Source organism: Myotis brandtii, unplaced genomic scaffold (assembly GCF_000412655.1).
Source record: "Myotis brandtii unplaced genomic scaffold, ASM41265v1 scaffold573, whole genome shotgun sequence".
Taxonomy (NCBI): domain Eukaryota; kingdom Metazoa; phylum Chordata; class Mammalia; order Chiroptera; family Vespertilionidae; genus Myotis; species Myotis brandtii.
Window position 1 is genome coordinate 2,471,276 of NW_005370145.1, and position 13,899 is coordinate 2,485,174.

Here is a 13,899-nt window from a genome sequence, read left to right on the forward strand (position 1 = left end):
CACATATAGAAATTTTTTGATATTTGCAACCATAGTAAAACAAAGATTTATATTTTTGATATTTATTTTATATATTTAAATGCCATTTAACAAAGAAATATCAACCAAAAAAATGAGTTCGTGTGTCAGAGGTGACATAGGTTCGCCATCACTGGCCTAGAGCCTTGCTGAGTCAGCCTCTCCAAGCCCTACCCGTCAGCCTCCTGGGCCCTCCTGGCCCAGCCTTCCAGGGCCCCGGGGCCTCCACCTGCCCCAGAAACCCCTCTGACAGGCACAGCTGAGCCTCCCTGTCAAAGGAACACACACACACACACACACACACACACACACACACACACGGCTCTGGGATTCCGGGATCTCTCTCTTCCTCCTCACCAGGCTCCTGGTACATGATCTTTTCCCTGGCGACCTCAAGGGCTTCCGTGCCTTTAGCTCTACACAACTGGTCACACGTGACTGAGTCCAAGAGGCCAGGAGCCTGGCTGGCTTGGCCACCACGGTGTCTGGATTCAGCTGGAGCTGGTGCGGAGCCAGTGCCCCTTCACTTCTTGGGGAAATGACAAAACCCTCAGGGCCCAGTGGCCTGCGTGACAGCAGCTCTGTTCTTGGATGACCTTCGAAGGCTGGCAGGGAGCGGGCAGCCATGCGCCCCTCGCTCCTGGTGTTGGCGGTAAGTATCTGCTGGTATTCTTCTGACCCCCACCCCATTTCCTTGTGTAGGAAACACCCCACCTGGTGGCAGTTTGCGAGATGCTGCAGTGTGACAGCTACGGAGGAAGGCAGACACACAGGTGAGGCCTTTGCTGCAGTGGAGCTCATACCTCAGCTGCCATGGCAACCTGCTCCGCATTGGGGCTGGGAGGGCTCCCTGGGCCTGGAGTGTCCCGAGCCCCTCCGTGGGGTCTCTTTCTGAGGAGGTGGGGGGGTTGATTTCTAGAGGTCAGTGCGCCCAGGAGTGACCTGGAGGGACATTCCACATGGCATCTGGGCACACAATGCTGTAGCTGGCAGAGGGACCCAATCCCACTGCACCGCCCTCTGTGTTTTCAGTACTTTTAAAGTACGTAATTCTTCCTTAAGAAAAAGAAAATTTGGCCGTGTGTCTTTCATACTCATTTTTAACTTTAAGCATCTTTGTCACCGGGAGTCGAGTCCTCAGGAGCGTGTCCTGGTGAGGTCGGGGCGGGCCCGTCTGGGATGGGACAGGCTGCCGATCCACTCGGGTTGCCTGCTGGGAACTCCTCACTCTAGCCTCCCCCCACTTCCTCCTCACACAGGGGAGAGCAAGAGAAACCACGAGATGCAGACCACGGCAGAGACGGTCTGTCCGGCGTTTTCCGAACGGCGGGCGGCTGGGCGCAGTGAAATGAGGTGAGTGGGTCCGGACCAGCTCCTGGTGGGAAGGGCCAGCCCCAGGGAGATGTCAGAGAGCACGGCAGGCGGGAGGAGTGCGTTTCATGAAGTGTGTGTGTGGACGTTGGGTGCGGATGCGGGTGCTGCGGGGGCCATGGAGATGTATCCCAGTGGGTCCCCCCAAATAGGTTTCAAATGGAAAATGGGGGCTCGGAGATGCCGAGTGCCCCGCCCAGGGTCAGAGGCGGGTAGCGGCAGCGCTGACGGAAACTCCCGCCTCCCCTTCCCACTCTGCCCCCAGCCTCTGATGGGTGCCCGGCGCCTCATCCATGATTAGACCGTCTCCCATCACAAGGGACAGGTCTAGTCTCCTCCAGCAGAGCCAGGTGTAGCTTCCTGTGTACACGGCCATCGGTCCTTAGCAGCCTGTTGCTGGTAGCAATGGCTGCAGCCAGCAGACAGAAAAGCCTGGGAGATGGCCTAACAAAACTGCATTTCTTACAGGGCTCTTATGCTGACACAGAGCAGTGGGGCTTCAGTGAGCCTTCTGGAGCAGAGGTTAAATGGGTTTGGGGCATGTGGAGCCATATTATTCATGGCAAACAGTGAATGCTTGGCGCTCTCTTCTTTGTAGAGAATAGCTACACAACGCTGGCGGCTAACGCGGCTGCCTAAGGCCACCGACACTGCCCGGCCAGCAGCAGCAGCAGCGGTTCTCAGAGAAAATCCCTCATACGCTTTCCATCGGCGACGTCCTGGGCATCAGGAGGGCCGGCCCACCACCCAGACAGCCCCCGAGAGAGGGCAGTGTGCTCCTCAGGGTGCCGCTGGCAGCACCCCGTTCACCCTGTCCTCTCCATCCTGCTCCATCGCGGCCCCCTAGGCTGTGTGGCCACAGACTCCGCTTAACCTCTGCCCCTTCTCACGTGTGAGGTGGAGATGCTGTCCTGCCGGGTGGCTGATAAGACTGAGGTGAGTTTTTTCCCCCCCGCACGAACCATCAAGAACACTGTATGACTGTGATTCTGCGACATAATAATATATACATCAGTTCTCGTCCTCGGCTCCTGGCCAGAGCACCTCCCCTTTGTAATTTCCTTGGTGATCACGGTGCTGGAAGCATCTTCTGTTCGAACAGTTGGTCGCTGACCTGGGCTGAGCCTGGTTCCCGTCACAGAGCTCCTGAGTCCCTTGCCATTTCCTGGGTGACAGGAGCCTCTTTGGTCCTAAGGAGGGGACCCTGGGTGGGCTCCTGACTAGTTTCTGGAGGGGGCTGGTCACCAGAAAGACCAAGCCATGATTTCAGCCGCAGGCCCCAGCCGCTGGGGAGTGGAGAGAAGCTGGAGATAAATCAATCGTGCCCACGTGACGAAGCCGCCATAAAAGCTGTCAATCACAGCGTCCAGAGAGCTTCGGGTTGGTGAACACAGCACGTGCCAAGAGGGTGACATTCCACGGGGACAGGAGCCCCTGGGCTCGGGACCCCCCCAGACCTCCTGGGCACTCCTGGGAGATGGGAGTGGTTCCTGCGTTCTGTGAGCCATTCTAGCGAGTTATCACACCCGAGGAGGGGCCGTGAGAACCCTCAATTTGTAGCCTAGTCAACAGAAGTGTGGGTAACCCAGGGACCCACTGCTTGCAACTGCCTTCTGAAGTGGGGGCAGTGTTGTGGGGCTGAGCCCTGACCCTGTGGGACCCATGTTACCTCCACAGACAGTGTCCGCACTGAGTGATATTGTAGGACACCCCGCTGTGAAGGACCTGGCCAGTGAGGGGAAAAAGCACTTGGTGGCAGAAGTGGTGGTATGAGCAGCAGCGGGAAAAGGAAATAGCAGAGGAAAACATAGCACAAGAGAATGTTTGGTCTGTGAACATTCCAGAACCGGGGTCCTGCTGAGGGGAAGTAAGTGCCACGGGTCCCGGGATCTCGCAGGAGCCCTTTCAGAAGCTCAGGCGACCGGCTCCCAGCCCGCCCAGCCCAAGGGCAGCCTTCCCACCCACCTCCCCAGCCAACGGCGGGTTCACAGTGCGGGAACAGAGCTGCTGGGGCCAGGACAGCAGGGAGACCCGGAGGGAGCACCTCCCAGGATCTGCAGCTTAGAAAGAACTCGCTGCCTTGTCTGCACGGCAGGAAGGAGCCTAATTCGCTGAGCTCCCTCCTCGCCTGGCTGGAGGGGCGACTTCCGGTGCAGGGGCTGGTGCCTGGGTTAGTGAGCTATTGTTCGCTGAGCATTCTCACATCTGGGTGGCAGCTCACTCCTGGGCACTCCTACACTTCACAGCAGGAGCTGGAAATAGCACTGGTTTTCCCTTCCACTCAGCTCTGTATACAGCTCCTCCACGTGCCTCATATCTGAGTCATTCATTCTGCCCTGTGTGCGGGGCACCACCATGAAGGGGGTGGGGCGGCCTGTGCTGGCTCCGAGTGCTGCATGTGTAGGAATTTTATAGGCTGGTTGCTCCAGACAGCCAGTATTAAAAACTGTGATCTAAATTCAAAATTAATCAATTACATTAAAAGCAAGCGTACTAAATACTCAGCACGTATCACTTCCTAACTGCATCTCGCTGTCCTCCATGGTCTCATGGCTAGTTCTGATCACTCACTATTGCACTGGGATGGCGGAAACATCGTCCTGGGATGTGCTTCTGCCCATCCCCCAGCCCTGATGTGTACATCACAGACCCTGTGCTACTGCCCATCCCCCAGCCCTGATGTGTGCGTCACAGATCCTGGTCCAGGGCTGAGCTACTGCCCATCCCCCAGCCCTGATGTGTGCGTCACAGATCCTGGTCCAGGGCTGTGCTACTGCCCATCTCCCAGCCTGGACGTGTGCATCACAGACCCTGGTCCAGGGCTGTGCTCCTGTGGTCTCTTCCAAACCCCTGACATTTACAGCATAGAAACTGGCAACACCACACACAGGAGAGGCGGCTGTGCACAGCCTAGCAGCACACCACGGTGTAAGACCAGCCCAGAGAGGCCGCGGGGAGGGGTTACCTTGGCCGAGAACTTGAGGTGGACTTCTGCCTCGTCCGCCAGGCTCTTCTTCACCTGTGCCCACGCCTCTCCCAGGGAGCTGCAACAGGAAGCAGACTGTCAGACTCGGTGGCGGGGGGGGAGCCGCAGTGACCCGATGGAGGAGACCCCGGAGACCGGGCTTGCGTGAGGCAGAGGCCAGGCAGGCACAAAACACACTTGGGCACTGATTCAACCTGAGCCCCCCAAACCGAGCCCAGGAACTGAGAGAGCAGGCTGTAGCAGACTGGGAAATAGCCAGAAACCCAGAGAACTGGGGGAGCTACACAAAAGTGGGGTGCAGCAGCAGGGAGGGCCTCCAAGGCTGGCCGACCGCTCTCCCCATGCCTTCCCATCACCCCTCCCTGGTTTGTTGACGAGGCACAGGCACCTGCTGGGAAGTTACAGAGGGAGGACAAGTGCCCCTCAGGGAACAGTCCTGCTCAAATGGAAGGTACCACACAGTGCTCCCTGCATGCAGGCAAACCCCGGACAGCCTGGCTTCCAGGGCGGGTAAAGGGGGGCCCTCTGGGTCTAGGGAGCTCCTAGCGACGCCCACAGGCAGACAGGCTCTCCATCGGCAGCACAGGAGCGTGGCCCCGGCCGGTCCTGAGCCTGCACGTGAGGCCTGGTGCTGCACACAGCTTCACTGGAGAACGCAGAGGCCTCTCCACTCCGTCACTTCCCATGCCAAGATGCTCCAAGTAGAAGCAACTCCGAAGTCCCCAAGACCCTGCAATGCAGGCCCCAGGCTACACTCTGGTAATTTGCAACTCTTTAACCCTGGGACCTCTACACCCAGCCGTAAACCCAGCCAGTAAACCCAGCCAGTAAACCCAGGCTGACTTCCTTCCAACCAAAGGCCACTTCCCCGGGAGAATTCCTTAAACTCCAGTGGCAACAGCTGACTAACAGACATGGTGCTGCGCGGCCTCTGGGTTTGCAGTGGAGAAGCCAGCAGCTGAGAGCTACCCAGCACATCATAACGGGCTCCTCTGGTTCAGCCCAGGCCTGTCTGGCTGTGGTGCTGCCTCAGGCTGAGGTGGGTGTTCATGGGAAATGACTGACTGAGTTTATCTAGGAGCCTGGCAACAAAGAAAGTTCCGCTTGGGTGACCCCGGCTAGGGAGCCCACCAGAGACGAGATGGAGAAATGGGCAACCCACACTGCAGACATTTCTCTCTGCCTCACGGGTCTGAGCTCCAGGGAGCTGTGGGGGCAGCTCTGGGTGGCGGCTCCTCACCTGACCTGGGAGGCGGGAAGGGGGTCCTGGGCAGGGGATGGAGGGGGTGGAAGCAGACATGGTGGTCATACAGATATGGGAATAGAATACCAGGCCCAGAAACAGACTCAGATGCGGGGGACTGATGTGCCACAAGAATGTCTAATTATCTCAAGGGAGGAGGGACAGCCTTTTAACAAACGGTGCAGACACAACTGTACAACCACAGGGGACACAAGGCCTCTTGACCCTGAGCTCAGGCCATACGGATGGGTTCTCTCAGGCTGCATCACAGACCTGGGGTGAAGGTCAGCACTCTACCAGCTACGGAAGCAGCCCCGGGAGAAGTGGGAGTTCCTTCGAGGCTGACGGGAGGGGTTCGGCCCCGCAGCTGAGCTGCATGTGAGCCTGCAGACGGTGAAACGAGCCCACAAGCCGAAAGGCGTGGGCAGCCCTGAGGACGTGCACATCCCCCACCAGCAGGGCACGCGGTCAGTCACTGGCGCGGCGGCAGCTGCAGTGGCCTGAGCGTGTCATCCGAGGCCACTGGGAGGGCAGGAGGAAGCACAGTGTCCGGATCAGGCCCAGGCTGTCTGGCTCAGTGGTTGCACACTGACCCATGAACTAAGAGGTCAGACTGTCCCCACCTCCAGGCTGGGCATTCACAGGTGGGAGGATGTCACTCTAAACATCAATTGGTCTGTCTGAGCTAATACATGCCCCATGCACCGACCCCCCCCCCCCCCCCCCCCCCCGCAGTTGATTGCCCCACAGAGGGAGGCCCAGGCCAGCCAAGCAATCGGACCCCACACTTGTTGCCTGCAGAGGGAGGCAACTGGTGGCATGGCCCCTTGGGGCCACGTCACCATTTCGAATAAAGCAATTAGAAATTTCCTCATTTGAAGAGAAGTTTTTCATCTGATAAGTGGTTAGTGAAAAAACTAAATTCTGAGATATACGCCCATTCCAATATGCAGTCTGAGGCCTTCCACGTCAAAATGCACGATGCTGTCACAATGCTCAAGCAGAAAACAGCCCCATCCCACTTCCTCTCCACGCGGGAGAGAAAGGCTGCAGGCAGGACGAACAACCGGCCCTGGCCCCTCGCCGGGGCGCACATATGCTGGGGCATCTGATTTGGACACAGCGCTCGAGTGGCCAAGGCAGCTTGAGCCTCCCCCTGGGCAGGTACCTCCCTAGGCTGCCCAGATCTCTAGGCTTCAGCACTGCACTTTGGAAGGTTCTAAGTGGACTGGGCTCACGTCCAAAGCTGTGTGTGAGCAAAACAGTGTCGCGGCACTGTGAGCAGGGCCCACGGGCTCATCCCCCCACAGCGCCTGCTGGAAGGAGTGTGCACGGGGTTAGCTTGTGTGCAAAGGCAGGTGCTCATGGCCACGCTGGAGGCGAGCAGCGCCGATGCACATATGTGAGCGTGTGCCGAGTTCCCCCGTCTGTAGGTGCGTGTGTGCACAGCATGGCGGTGCAGGCCCGATGCCTTCAGCTGGGAGCATATGCTGTGCGTGCGGGCTGGACCGAGTGTCCTCGGCAGCAGCCCAGGCCGAGGAGGTGGAGGCGGGAAGACTCGGGGCAGCACTGTAGTCACAGGGTATGGAGATGCCTGGAAAGGCCCCTGGCCTGACTGTGAGTTGGGGATGGGTCCTCTATAACAGAAACTGAGGTTACATGAGGTCACATGGGTGGGGCCCTCGTCAGAAGGGATTAGTGTCCTTATAAGAAGAGACACTGAGAACTCGCTCTCCCTCCTCACTGCGAAAGGCCACGGCAAAAAGGCGGCCGCCTGCAAAGAAGAGGGGAGCTCTCACCAGACACCCACCTGCTGGCACCTTGATGCTGGACTCCCAGCCTCCAGAGCTATGAGAAGTTAAATTTCTGCTGTTTTAAGCCTATTTTTTACGGCTATAGCCACCCACGGAGATGAATACACACCCGCCACCAGAAGAAACCCCGTGCTCATTAAGCAGTTACTCCCCATTCCCTTCCCCCCACCACCCCCAAACTCACAACCACCATTCTGTCTTACGAATTTGTCTGTCCTGGACATTTCACATAAATGGAATCATATAATATGCAACCTCTGTGTCTTGCTTCTTGCACTTCATCCACATAGTAGTATGGGTCAGTACTTCATTCATTTTTATGGCTGAATAATCCCATCCTATAGCCATATATCCAATGTGGACATAACGTAATTTATCTGTCCAGTCATCCCTTGATGGACATTTGGGCGATGTTGAAGCCCTAACCCCTAGAGTGACTGTGAGTTGGGGATGGGTCCTCCGTAACAGAAACTGAGGTTACATGAGGTCACATGGGTGGGGCCCTCGTCAGAAGGGATTAGTGTTCTTATAAGAAGAGACACTGAGAATTCGCTCTCTCCTCACTGCAAAAGGCCACAGCAAAAAGGTGGCTGCCTGCAAAGAAGAGGGGAACTCTCACAGACACCAACCTACTGGCACCTTGATGCTGGACTCCCAGCCTCCAGAGCTGTGATAAGTTAAATTTCTGCTGTTTAAGCCAGTTTTAAGCCTATTTTTTACTGTTACAGCAACCCACGGAGATGAATACACACCCTCCACCAGAAGAAACCCCGTACTCATTAAGCAGTTACTCCCCATTCCCTTTTTTCCCTAAACTCTGACAACCACCATTCTGTCTTACGAATTTGTCTGTCCTGGACATTTCACATAAATGGAATCATATGCAACCTCTGTGTCTTGCTTCTTGCACTTCATCCACATAGTAGTATGGGTCAGTACTTCATTCATTTTTATGGCTAAATAATCCCATCCTATATCCATATATCCAATGTGGACATAACTAATTTGTCCGTCCATTCATCCCTTGATGGACATTTGGGTTGTTGCTAACTTTTGGCTACTGTGAATTGGGTGCTATGGACATTCGTGTGCATGTATTTGTTTGAGTAGCTGCTTTCAGTTCTTTTGGGTCTAAGCCTGTGAGTGGAACTGCGGGGTCACAGTAATTCTAGGCTTAGTTTTCTGAGGCAGTGCAAGCTCTGTTTCTACAGTGGCTGCACAGTTACATTCCCACCTGCAGGCCCAAACGCTCTGTAACAAGGCAGAGCAGAGAAGGCGCCGTCTTCCTCCCACCAGGGATCCCTCTGTGGCTGGGAGTGTAGGCCGAGTCTCCCCAGCCCAGGTCCCACCCAAGGAGGTCTGGACTGTCGCAGCTGGAAGGGGAGAGGGGCCTGGGCCTCAGGCCCACAGGGGAGAATTCTAAACAAGCAGCCAGGTGCAGAATCCTCTCACACCCAGGTTCCTACCAGCCTTCCCTCAGAAAAGGGAAGCAGGTGCGGCATCTGGGGGCTGATGCCCAGCTACCAGGGGCCAGGGCCGAGGGGGTCCAGCATACGGCAGGAGGCCCTTGGCCACGAGAGAGAAAACAATGTGGAAGTGCTAGCCTTGAGCATGCATGCCCACACTTGGGTCACAGGTGCCCACCTTGAGCATGCATGCCCACACCTGGGTCATGGGTGCCCACCTTGAGCATGCATGCCCATACCTGGGTCACAGGTGCCCACCTTGAACATGCATGCCCAACCTGGGTCACGGGTGCCCACCTTGAGCATGCATGCCCACACCTGGGTCACGGGTGCCCACCTTGAGCATGCATGCCCACACCTGGGTCACGGGTGCCCACCTTGAGCATGCATGCCCACACCTGGGTCACGGGTGCCCACCTTGAGCATGCATGCCCCTCCCCAGCCCAGGTCCCACCCAAGGAGGTCTGGACTGTCGCAGCTGGAAGGGGAGAGGGGCCTGGGCCTCAGGCCCACAGGGGAGAATTCTAAACCAGCGGCCAGGTGCGGAATCCTCTCACACCCAGGTTCCTACCAGCCTGCCCTCAGGAAGGGAAGCAGGTGTGGCATCTGGGGGCTGATGCCCAGTTACCAGGGGCCAGGGCCGAGGGGGTCCAGCATATGGCAGGAGGACCTTGGCCACGAGAGAGAAAACAATGTGGAAGTGCTAGCCTTGAGCATGCATGCCCACACCTGGGTCACAGGTACCCACCATGAGCATGCATGCCCACTCCTGGAGTCATGGGTGCCCACCTTGAGCATACATGCCCACACCTGGAGTCATGGGTGCCCACCTTGAACATGCATGCCCACACCTGGGTCACCCACCTTGAACCATGAATGCCCACACCTGGGTCACGGGTGCCCACCTTGAGCATGCATGCCCACACCTGGGTCACCCACCTTGAACCATAAATGCCCACACCGGGGTCACGGGTGCCCACCTTGAGCATGCATGCCCACTGTGAGCCAGGCCTATGGAGACTTCCCCGCCAATGGGCCCATGGCAATAATCAGTGATCGGTGAAAAGGGACTCCCCCCCCCCAACCCCGAGTGTCTCCTCTTCCTCCCACTCCCATCGCTGTCCTCCCCACTCACCCTTCCTCCTGTGCGGCCAAGGAGTTCTGAGAGAGCTTAGCTAAGTTCTTCCATAAATGCCCACTGTGAGCCAGGCCTATGGAGACTTCCCCGCCAATGGGCCCATGGCAATAATCAGTGATCGGTGAAAAGGGACTCCCCCGCCCCAACCCCGAGTGTCTCCTCTTCCTCCCACTCCCATCGCTGTCCTCCCCACTCACCCTTCCTCCTGTGCGGCCAAGGAGTTCTGAGAGAGCTTAGCTAAGTTCTTCGCATATTCTTCTTCAATCTTTATCCTGCAAGAGGAGAAAACCCAACAGGTCAGCTCCCCAGTGCTAGTTGGTGGGTCCAACCTACAGCCCTGCTGCTTAATCACCGTGTAAGGAACCCACTAGACCATATGCTCGGAGAGTGCGTAGCTCTTGTCTGTCTGGCACACAGTAGGTGCTTAGTAAATTATCTGTTGAATGAATGAATGAATGCGCAAAATTGTCCGAACCTCCCTGTCTGCTCATCTGCAAAATGGGCTATTCCCAGCTGTCTACTGGGTTGTGAAGATGCAAAGCTGTCATCTGCACAGATCCTGACATGGGGCTGGACACATGGAGACCCTTAAACGGATGAATGTAACTCATGATGGACCACCGTGCTGGACGCCCAGTGCTGTCCTTCCCCTGCCAGCCCCAGAGTTCTGGGTTTAAATCTTCCAGGGTGGCACCGGCCCCTCAGAAGCAGAATAGAACTGCTCCCTATCATCTCCCAGCCCCCAATTCCTCTCACGGCCAGGCCTGCAGGGCACCCGTATTTCCATGGAGACCAGGCAGTGCCCAGAGCTGGCTGATTCCACTTCCCCAGAGAGGGAAGTCGCCTTGGACTTCGCTTCCAGCAGGCAGGCCCTTGACGCACTTTCAAGGCAACTCTCCAGGGAGCGTCCAGCACCTGCTTCTCAAGGGCCGTGAGGGTGTCCGCAGGGCGGCCTACCACATCCCAGGGCAGCATCAGAGTGATGGTGGTTTCATGGCTTGGTGCTGAGAGGCCCACAGCCTGCTCCTTCTCGCACTGCTTTGCTGCCAGCGCCACCTCTGGCTGGTCTCTGGGTCTCACCGCTCCCTCCCGATCACTCTGCTTGAGCCCCCAAGCTCCCAGGATGACGGGCCGGCCAGCCTGCGGCCCCCAGCCTGTGACCAAGAGATCGCTCTAGAAAGCAGATCAAACCACGTCACACTCCAGACGGCAATCTCCCGGGGCTCCCTGTGACATCCAGGCGCGAGGCCCGTCTGCTTCAGCACGTCACAGCCACAGTCACAGCCACAGCCACAGCCAGGGCCACCGCCACGCCTGCCAGCTTCCTACACTGAAGCCACAGCAAAGCCCCAGCCCTCGGCCCCTGGCCCGCACGCTCCCGCCTGGGCCTCGCTGCCCCTCTCCTGGCTCTGAGGCTCCCAACGCGACCCCAAGGTGGACGGAGAGAAACTGCGAGCCTCAGGAAAGACCAGGCGCTCAGATTGTAGGCTCAATTCATTTGCCAACACGACACCTTTATGACAGTATAAACCATAGTGTGCTCAAACTTCGGCTTTTACAGCCATTTTCCTACTCGCCTGTTTTATGCTGTTGTTTTCTTGCACCTGAGCTACGCAAGCTCTCAGTTCTCTGCCGGTTTAATGGGTCATAAAATAAAGATTTCATTAAACAAACAGAAAACGGGGCTCCGAAGGGAAAGAGGTGCTTTAAGATGCTACAGAATTATTACTCGATAGTTGTTGTTATAATTAAAAAATAAATAGTGTAAAAATAAATAAATAAATAAATAAATAGTGTAAATATATTGCCATTTACTAAATTATTTCCAGTGTATCTGGGAAACTCCAGATAGAAAGGTGTGTGTGTGTGTGAGCACACGTGTGTATGCGAGCACACATGCATGTGAGAGCATACGTGTATGTCTGAGCACACGTGCATGTGTGCAGGCACACGTGTGTGAGCACATGCAAACATGTGTGGGGGGTAAGGTGCATATGGTGGTGGGTGTGTGAGGTGTGTGGGTGTGTGAGGTGCACTTAACGGGGTTTCCGAACTTGGAGGGGATAGAAAAGAAACTTTGTCTTTTTATATCTTTTCATCTTTCCATCTGGGCCAATTCACTGTCTCCTCCCCTGTGTTCATCTGAACCACTATTATAACCCCTGCACTTCCTTTCCAAAAGCACCTCACCTGACTCTCCCAGTACACCGAGCTCCTGAGGCAGGGAGGGCGTGGGGAGGGGCGGTGGGTTTTGTAAGCCCAGGTCCAGGACACAGATTTGGTTCCAAGATTAACTGAAAGGTAACATTCTCCTTTTTCTCATGCTAAGGGACGGTGCTCCAAATGAGGGCCATGTAGGTAGAGGAGCCAAGCAGCCTGTGTGGGGACAGCAGGGAGTGGTGGAGACGATGGCGAGCTGGGAACACATGCTCCCCCTACAGAGGCTGCGGCCACTCAGCTCCAGCCAAATGCCACCTGAGGGATGCCGAGCCACCGCTGCCAGACTTCCTGCTTTCTCCAGAGATGCCAGATTTTAACTCACGATGGTCCATCATGAGTTACATTCATCCGTTTAAGGGTCTCCATGTGTCTAGCCCCGTGTCAGGATCTGTGCAGATGACAGCTTTGCATCTTTGTTTTACTATGGTTGCAAATATAAAAAAATTTCTATATGTGACACGGCACCAGAGTTAAGTTAGGGTTTTTCAAAATGCTGACACGCCGAGCTCAAAAGGTTCGCCATCACTGTTCTAGTTTCATGCCCCCCTTGGTGCTATCCAAGCCCAGTGCTGGGGGTGCAGGCTCATTCCTGCCACTCACTCCCCTCAGGCTAAGGGGCCGCCATAGGCACTGTCACCAGTGCCCTGAACTGGGGGTGGGGGGGTGGGGCTCACCTCTCCCGAATGAATTCCGACATTTCCTTCTGCATCTGCTTGCCCTTCAGTTGTTTCTGAAGCAGCAATTCAAACCCAGCCACGTTGCCGTTGCCCTGGGGGTCCTTCTTATCAGCCTAGAAAGGAAGCAGAAGCAGGAGCTTCAGTGATGGCCGGGCCAGAGGGTGGAGCACAGGGCAGACAGACCCAGAAGGGACCAGGACACCTGGGAACCCTGCCCGCAGCCCAAGAGGGAGGACAGGGGCGGCCTTGGCTGCCTGACCCATGCGTGTCTCCTGGTGCCCCGCCCCCACGGGCCTCTGACACGTGAGCCTCCCCCCCACCCCCGCCCCTCAACCTCCCAACCTGGAAAGCAGAGGAAGGGCAGGTGGCCGAGAGCACAGGCTCTGATCCCCAAGGGCCCATCCCTTCCAACCAGGGGCTGCCAGGCTGGCGGGCCCTCGGGGGAGTCCTGGCATCCTGACTCTAAGCTGCGACCGTCTGTGACCTTGGGGTCCTCTGTCCCTAACCCTACCCCATCCCATCTCCTGTCAGCTTCTTGCACTGGCCGGGCAGCGCCATCTTCCAATGCACATTCACGGAGGATCAGAGAGGCCTCTGAGAGAAGCTGGATTGGAGGAGGCCAGAGTGGACGAGGGCGGGCGCCCGGGCTGACATCAGCAGGGGGGTTGGGGGGGATCTCAGGAGCAAGTCTCCACCCACTCCAGCCTGAGCTGCTTCGCCTGGGATAAACCACACGTGGAAATGGCCGAGCACAGTGCTCAGCAGAGACTACGTACTCAGTGAATAGCAGCTACTACGAGCTCCTTTCAAGTAAAAGTCAGGACTCAGAAAAGATGGCAAGTCAATGAAATGGAAACTTAGTACCCAATTCATTTTGCAAGCCATTCTCTTAAAGTTTCAAAATTAGACGGTTTAGCTGTGTTTGGCCTGCACTTCCTCAAGGACACCTGCCCCTCCCTTTCCTGC

At 56.5% G+C, this 13,899-nt stretch overlaps 1 protein-coding gene across 5 annotated transcripts in view; it reads right to left on the bottom strand.

Annotated features, from left to right (window-relative positions):
- Positions 1-13,899, bottom strand: part of GAS7 (growth arrest-specific 7) — a 208,312-nt gene that overhangs the window by 8,073 nt on the left and 186,340 nt on the right. For all 5 annotated transcript variants that reach the window (XM_005878809.2, XM_005878811.2, XM_005878805.2 and 2 more), the window contains exons 7-9: positions 12,931-13,046; positions 10,234-10,308; positions 4,355-4,433 (exon numbers count right to left, since the gene is read on the bottom strand). In XM_005878809.2, coding sequence (XP_005878871.1) covers positions 4,355-4,433; positions 10,234-10,308; positions 12,931-13,046 — 270 coding nt within the window. The remainder of the gene's footprint in view (positions 1-4,354; positions 4,434-10,233; positions 10,309-12,930; positions 13,047-13,899) is intronic.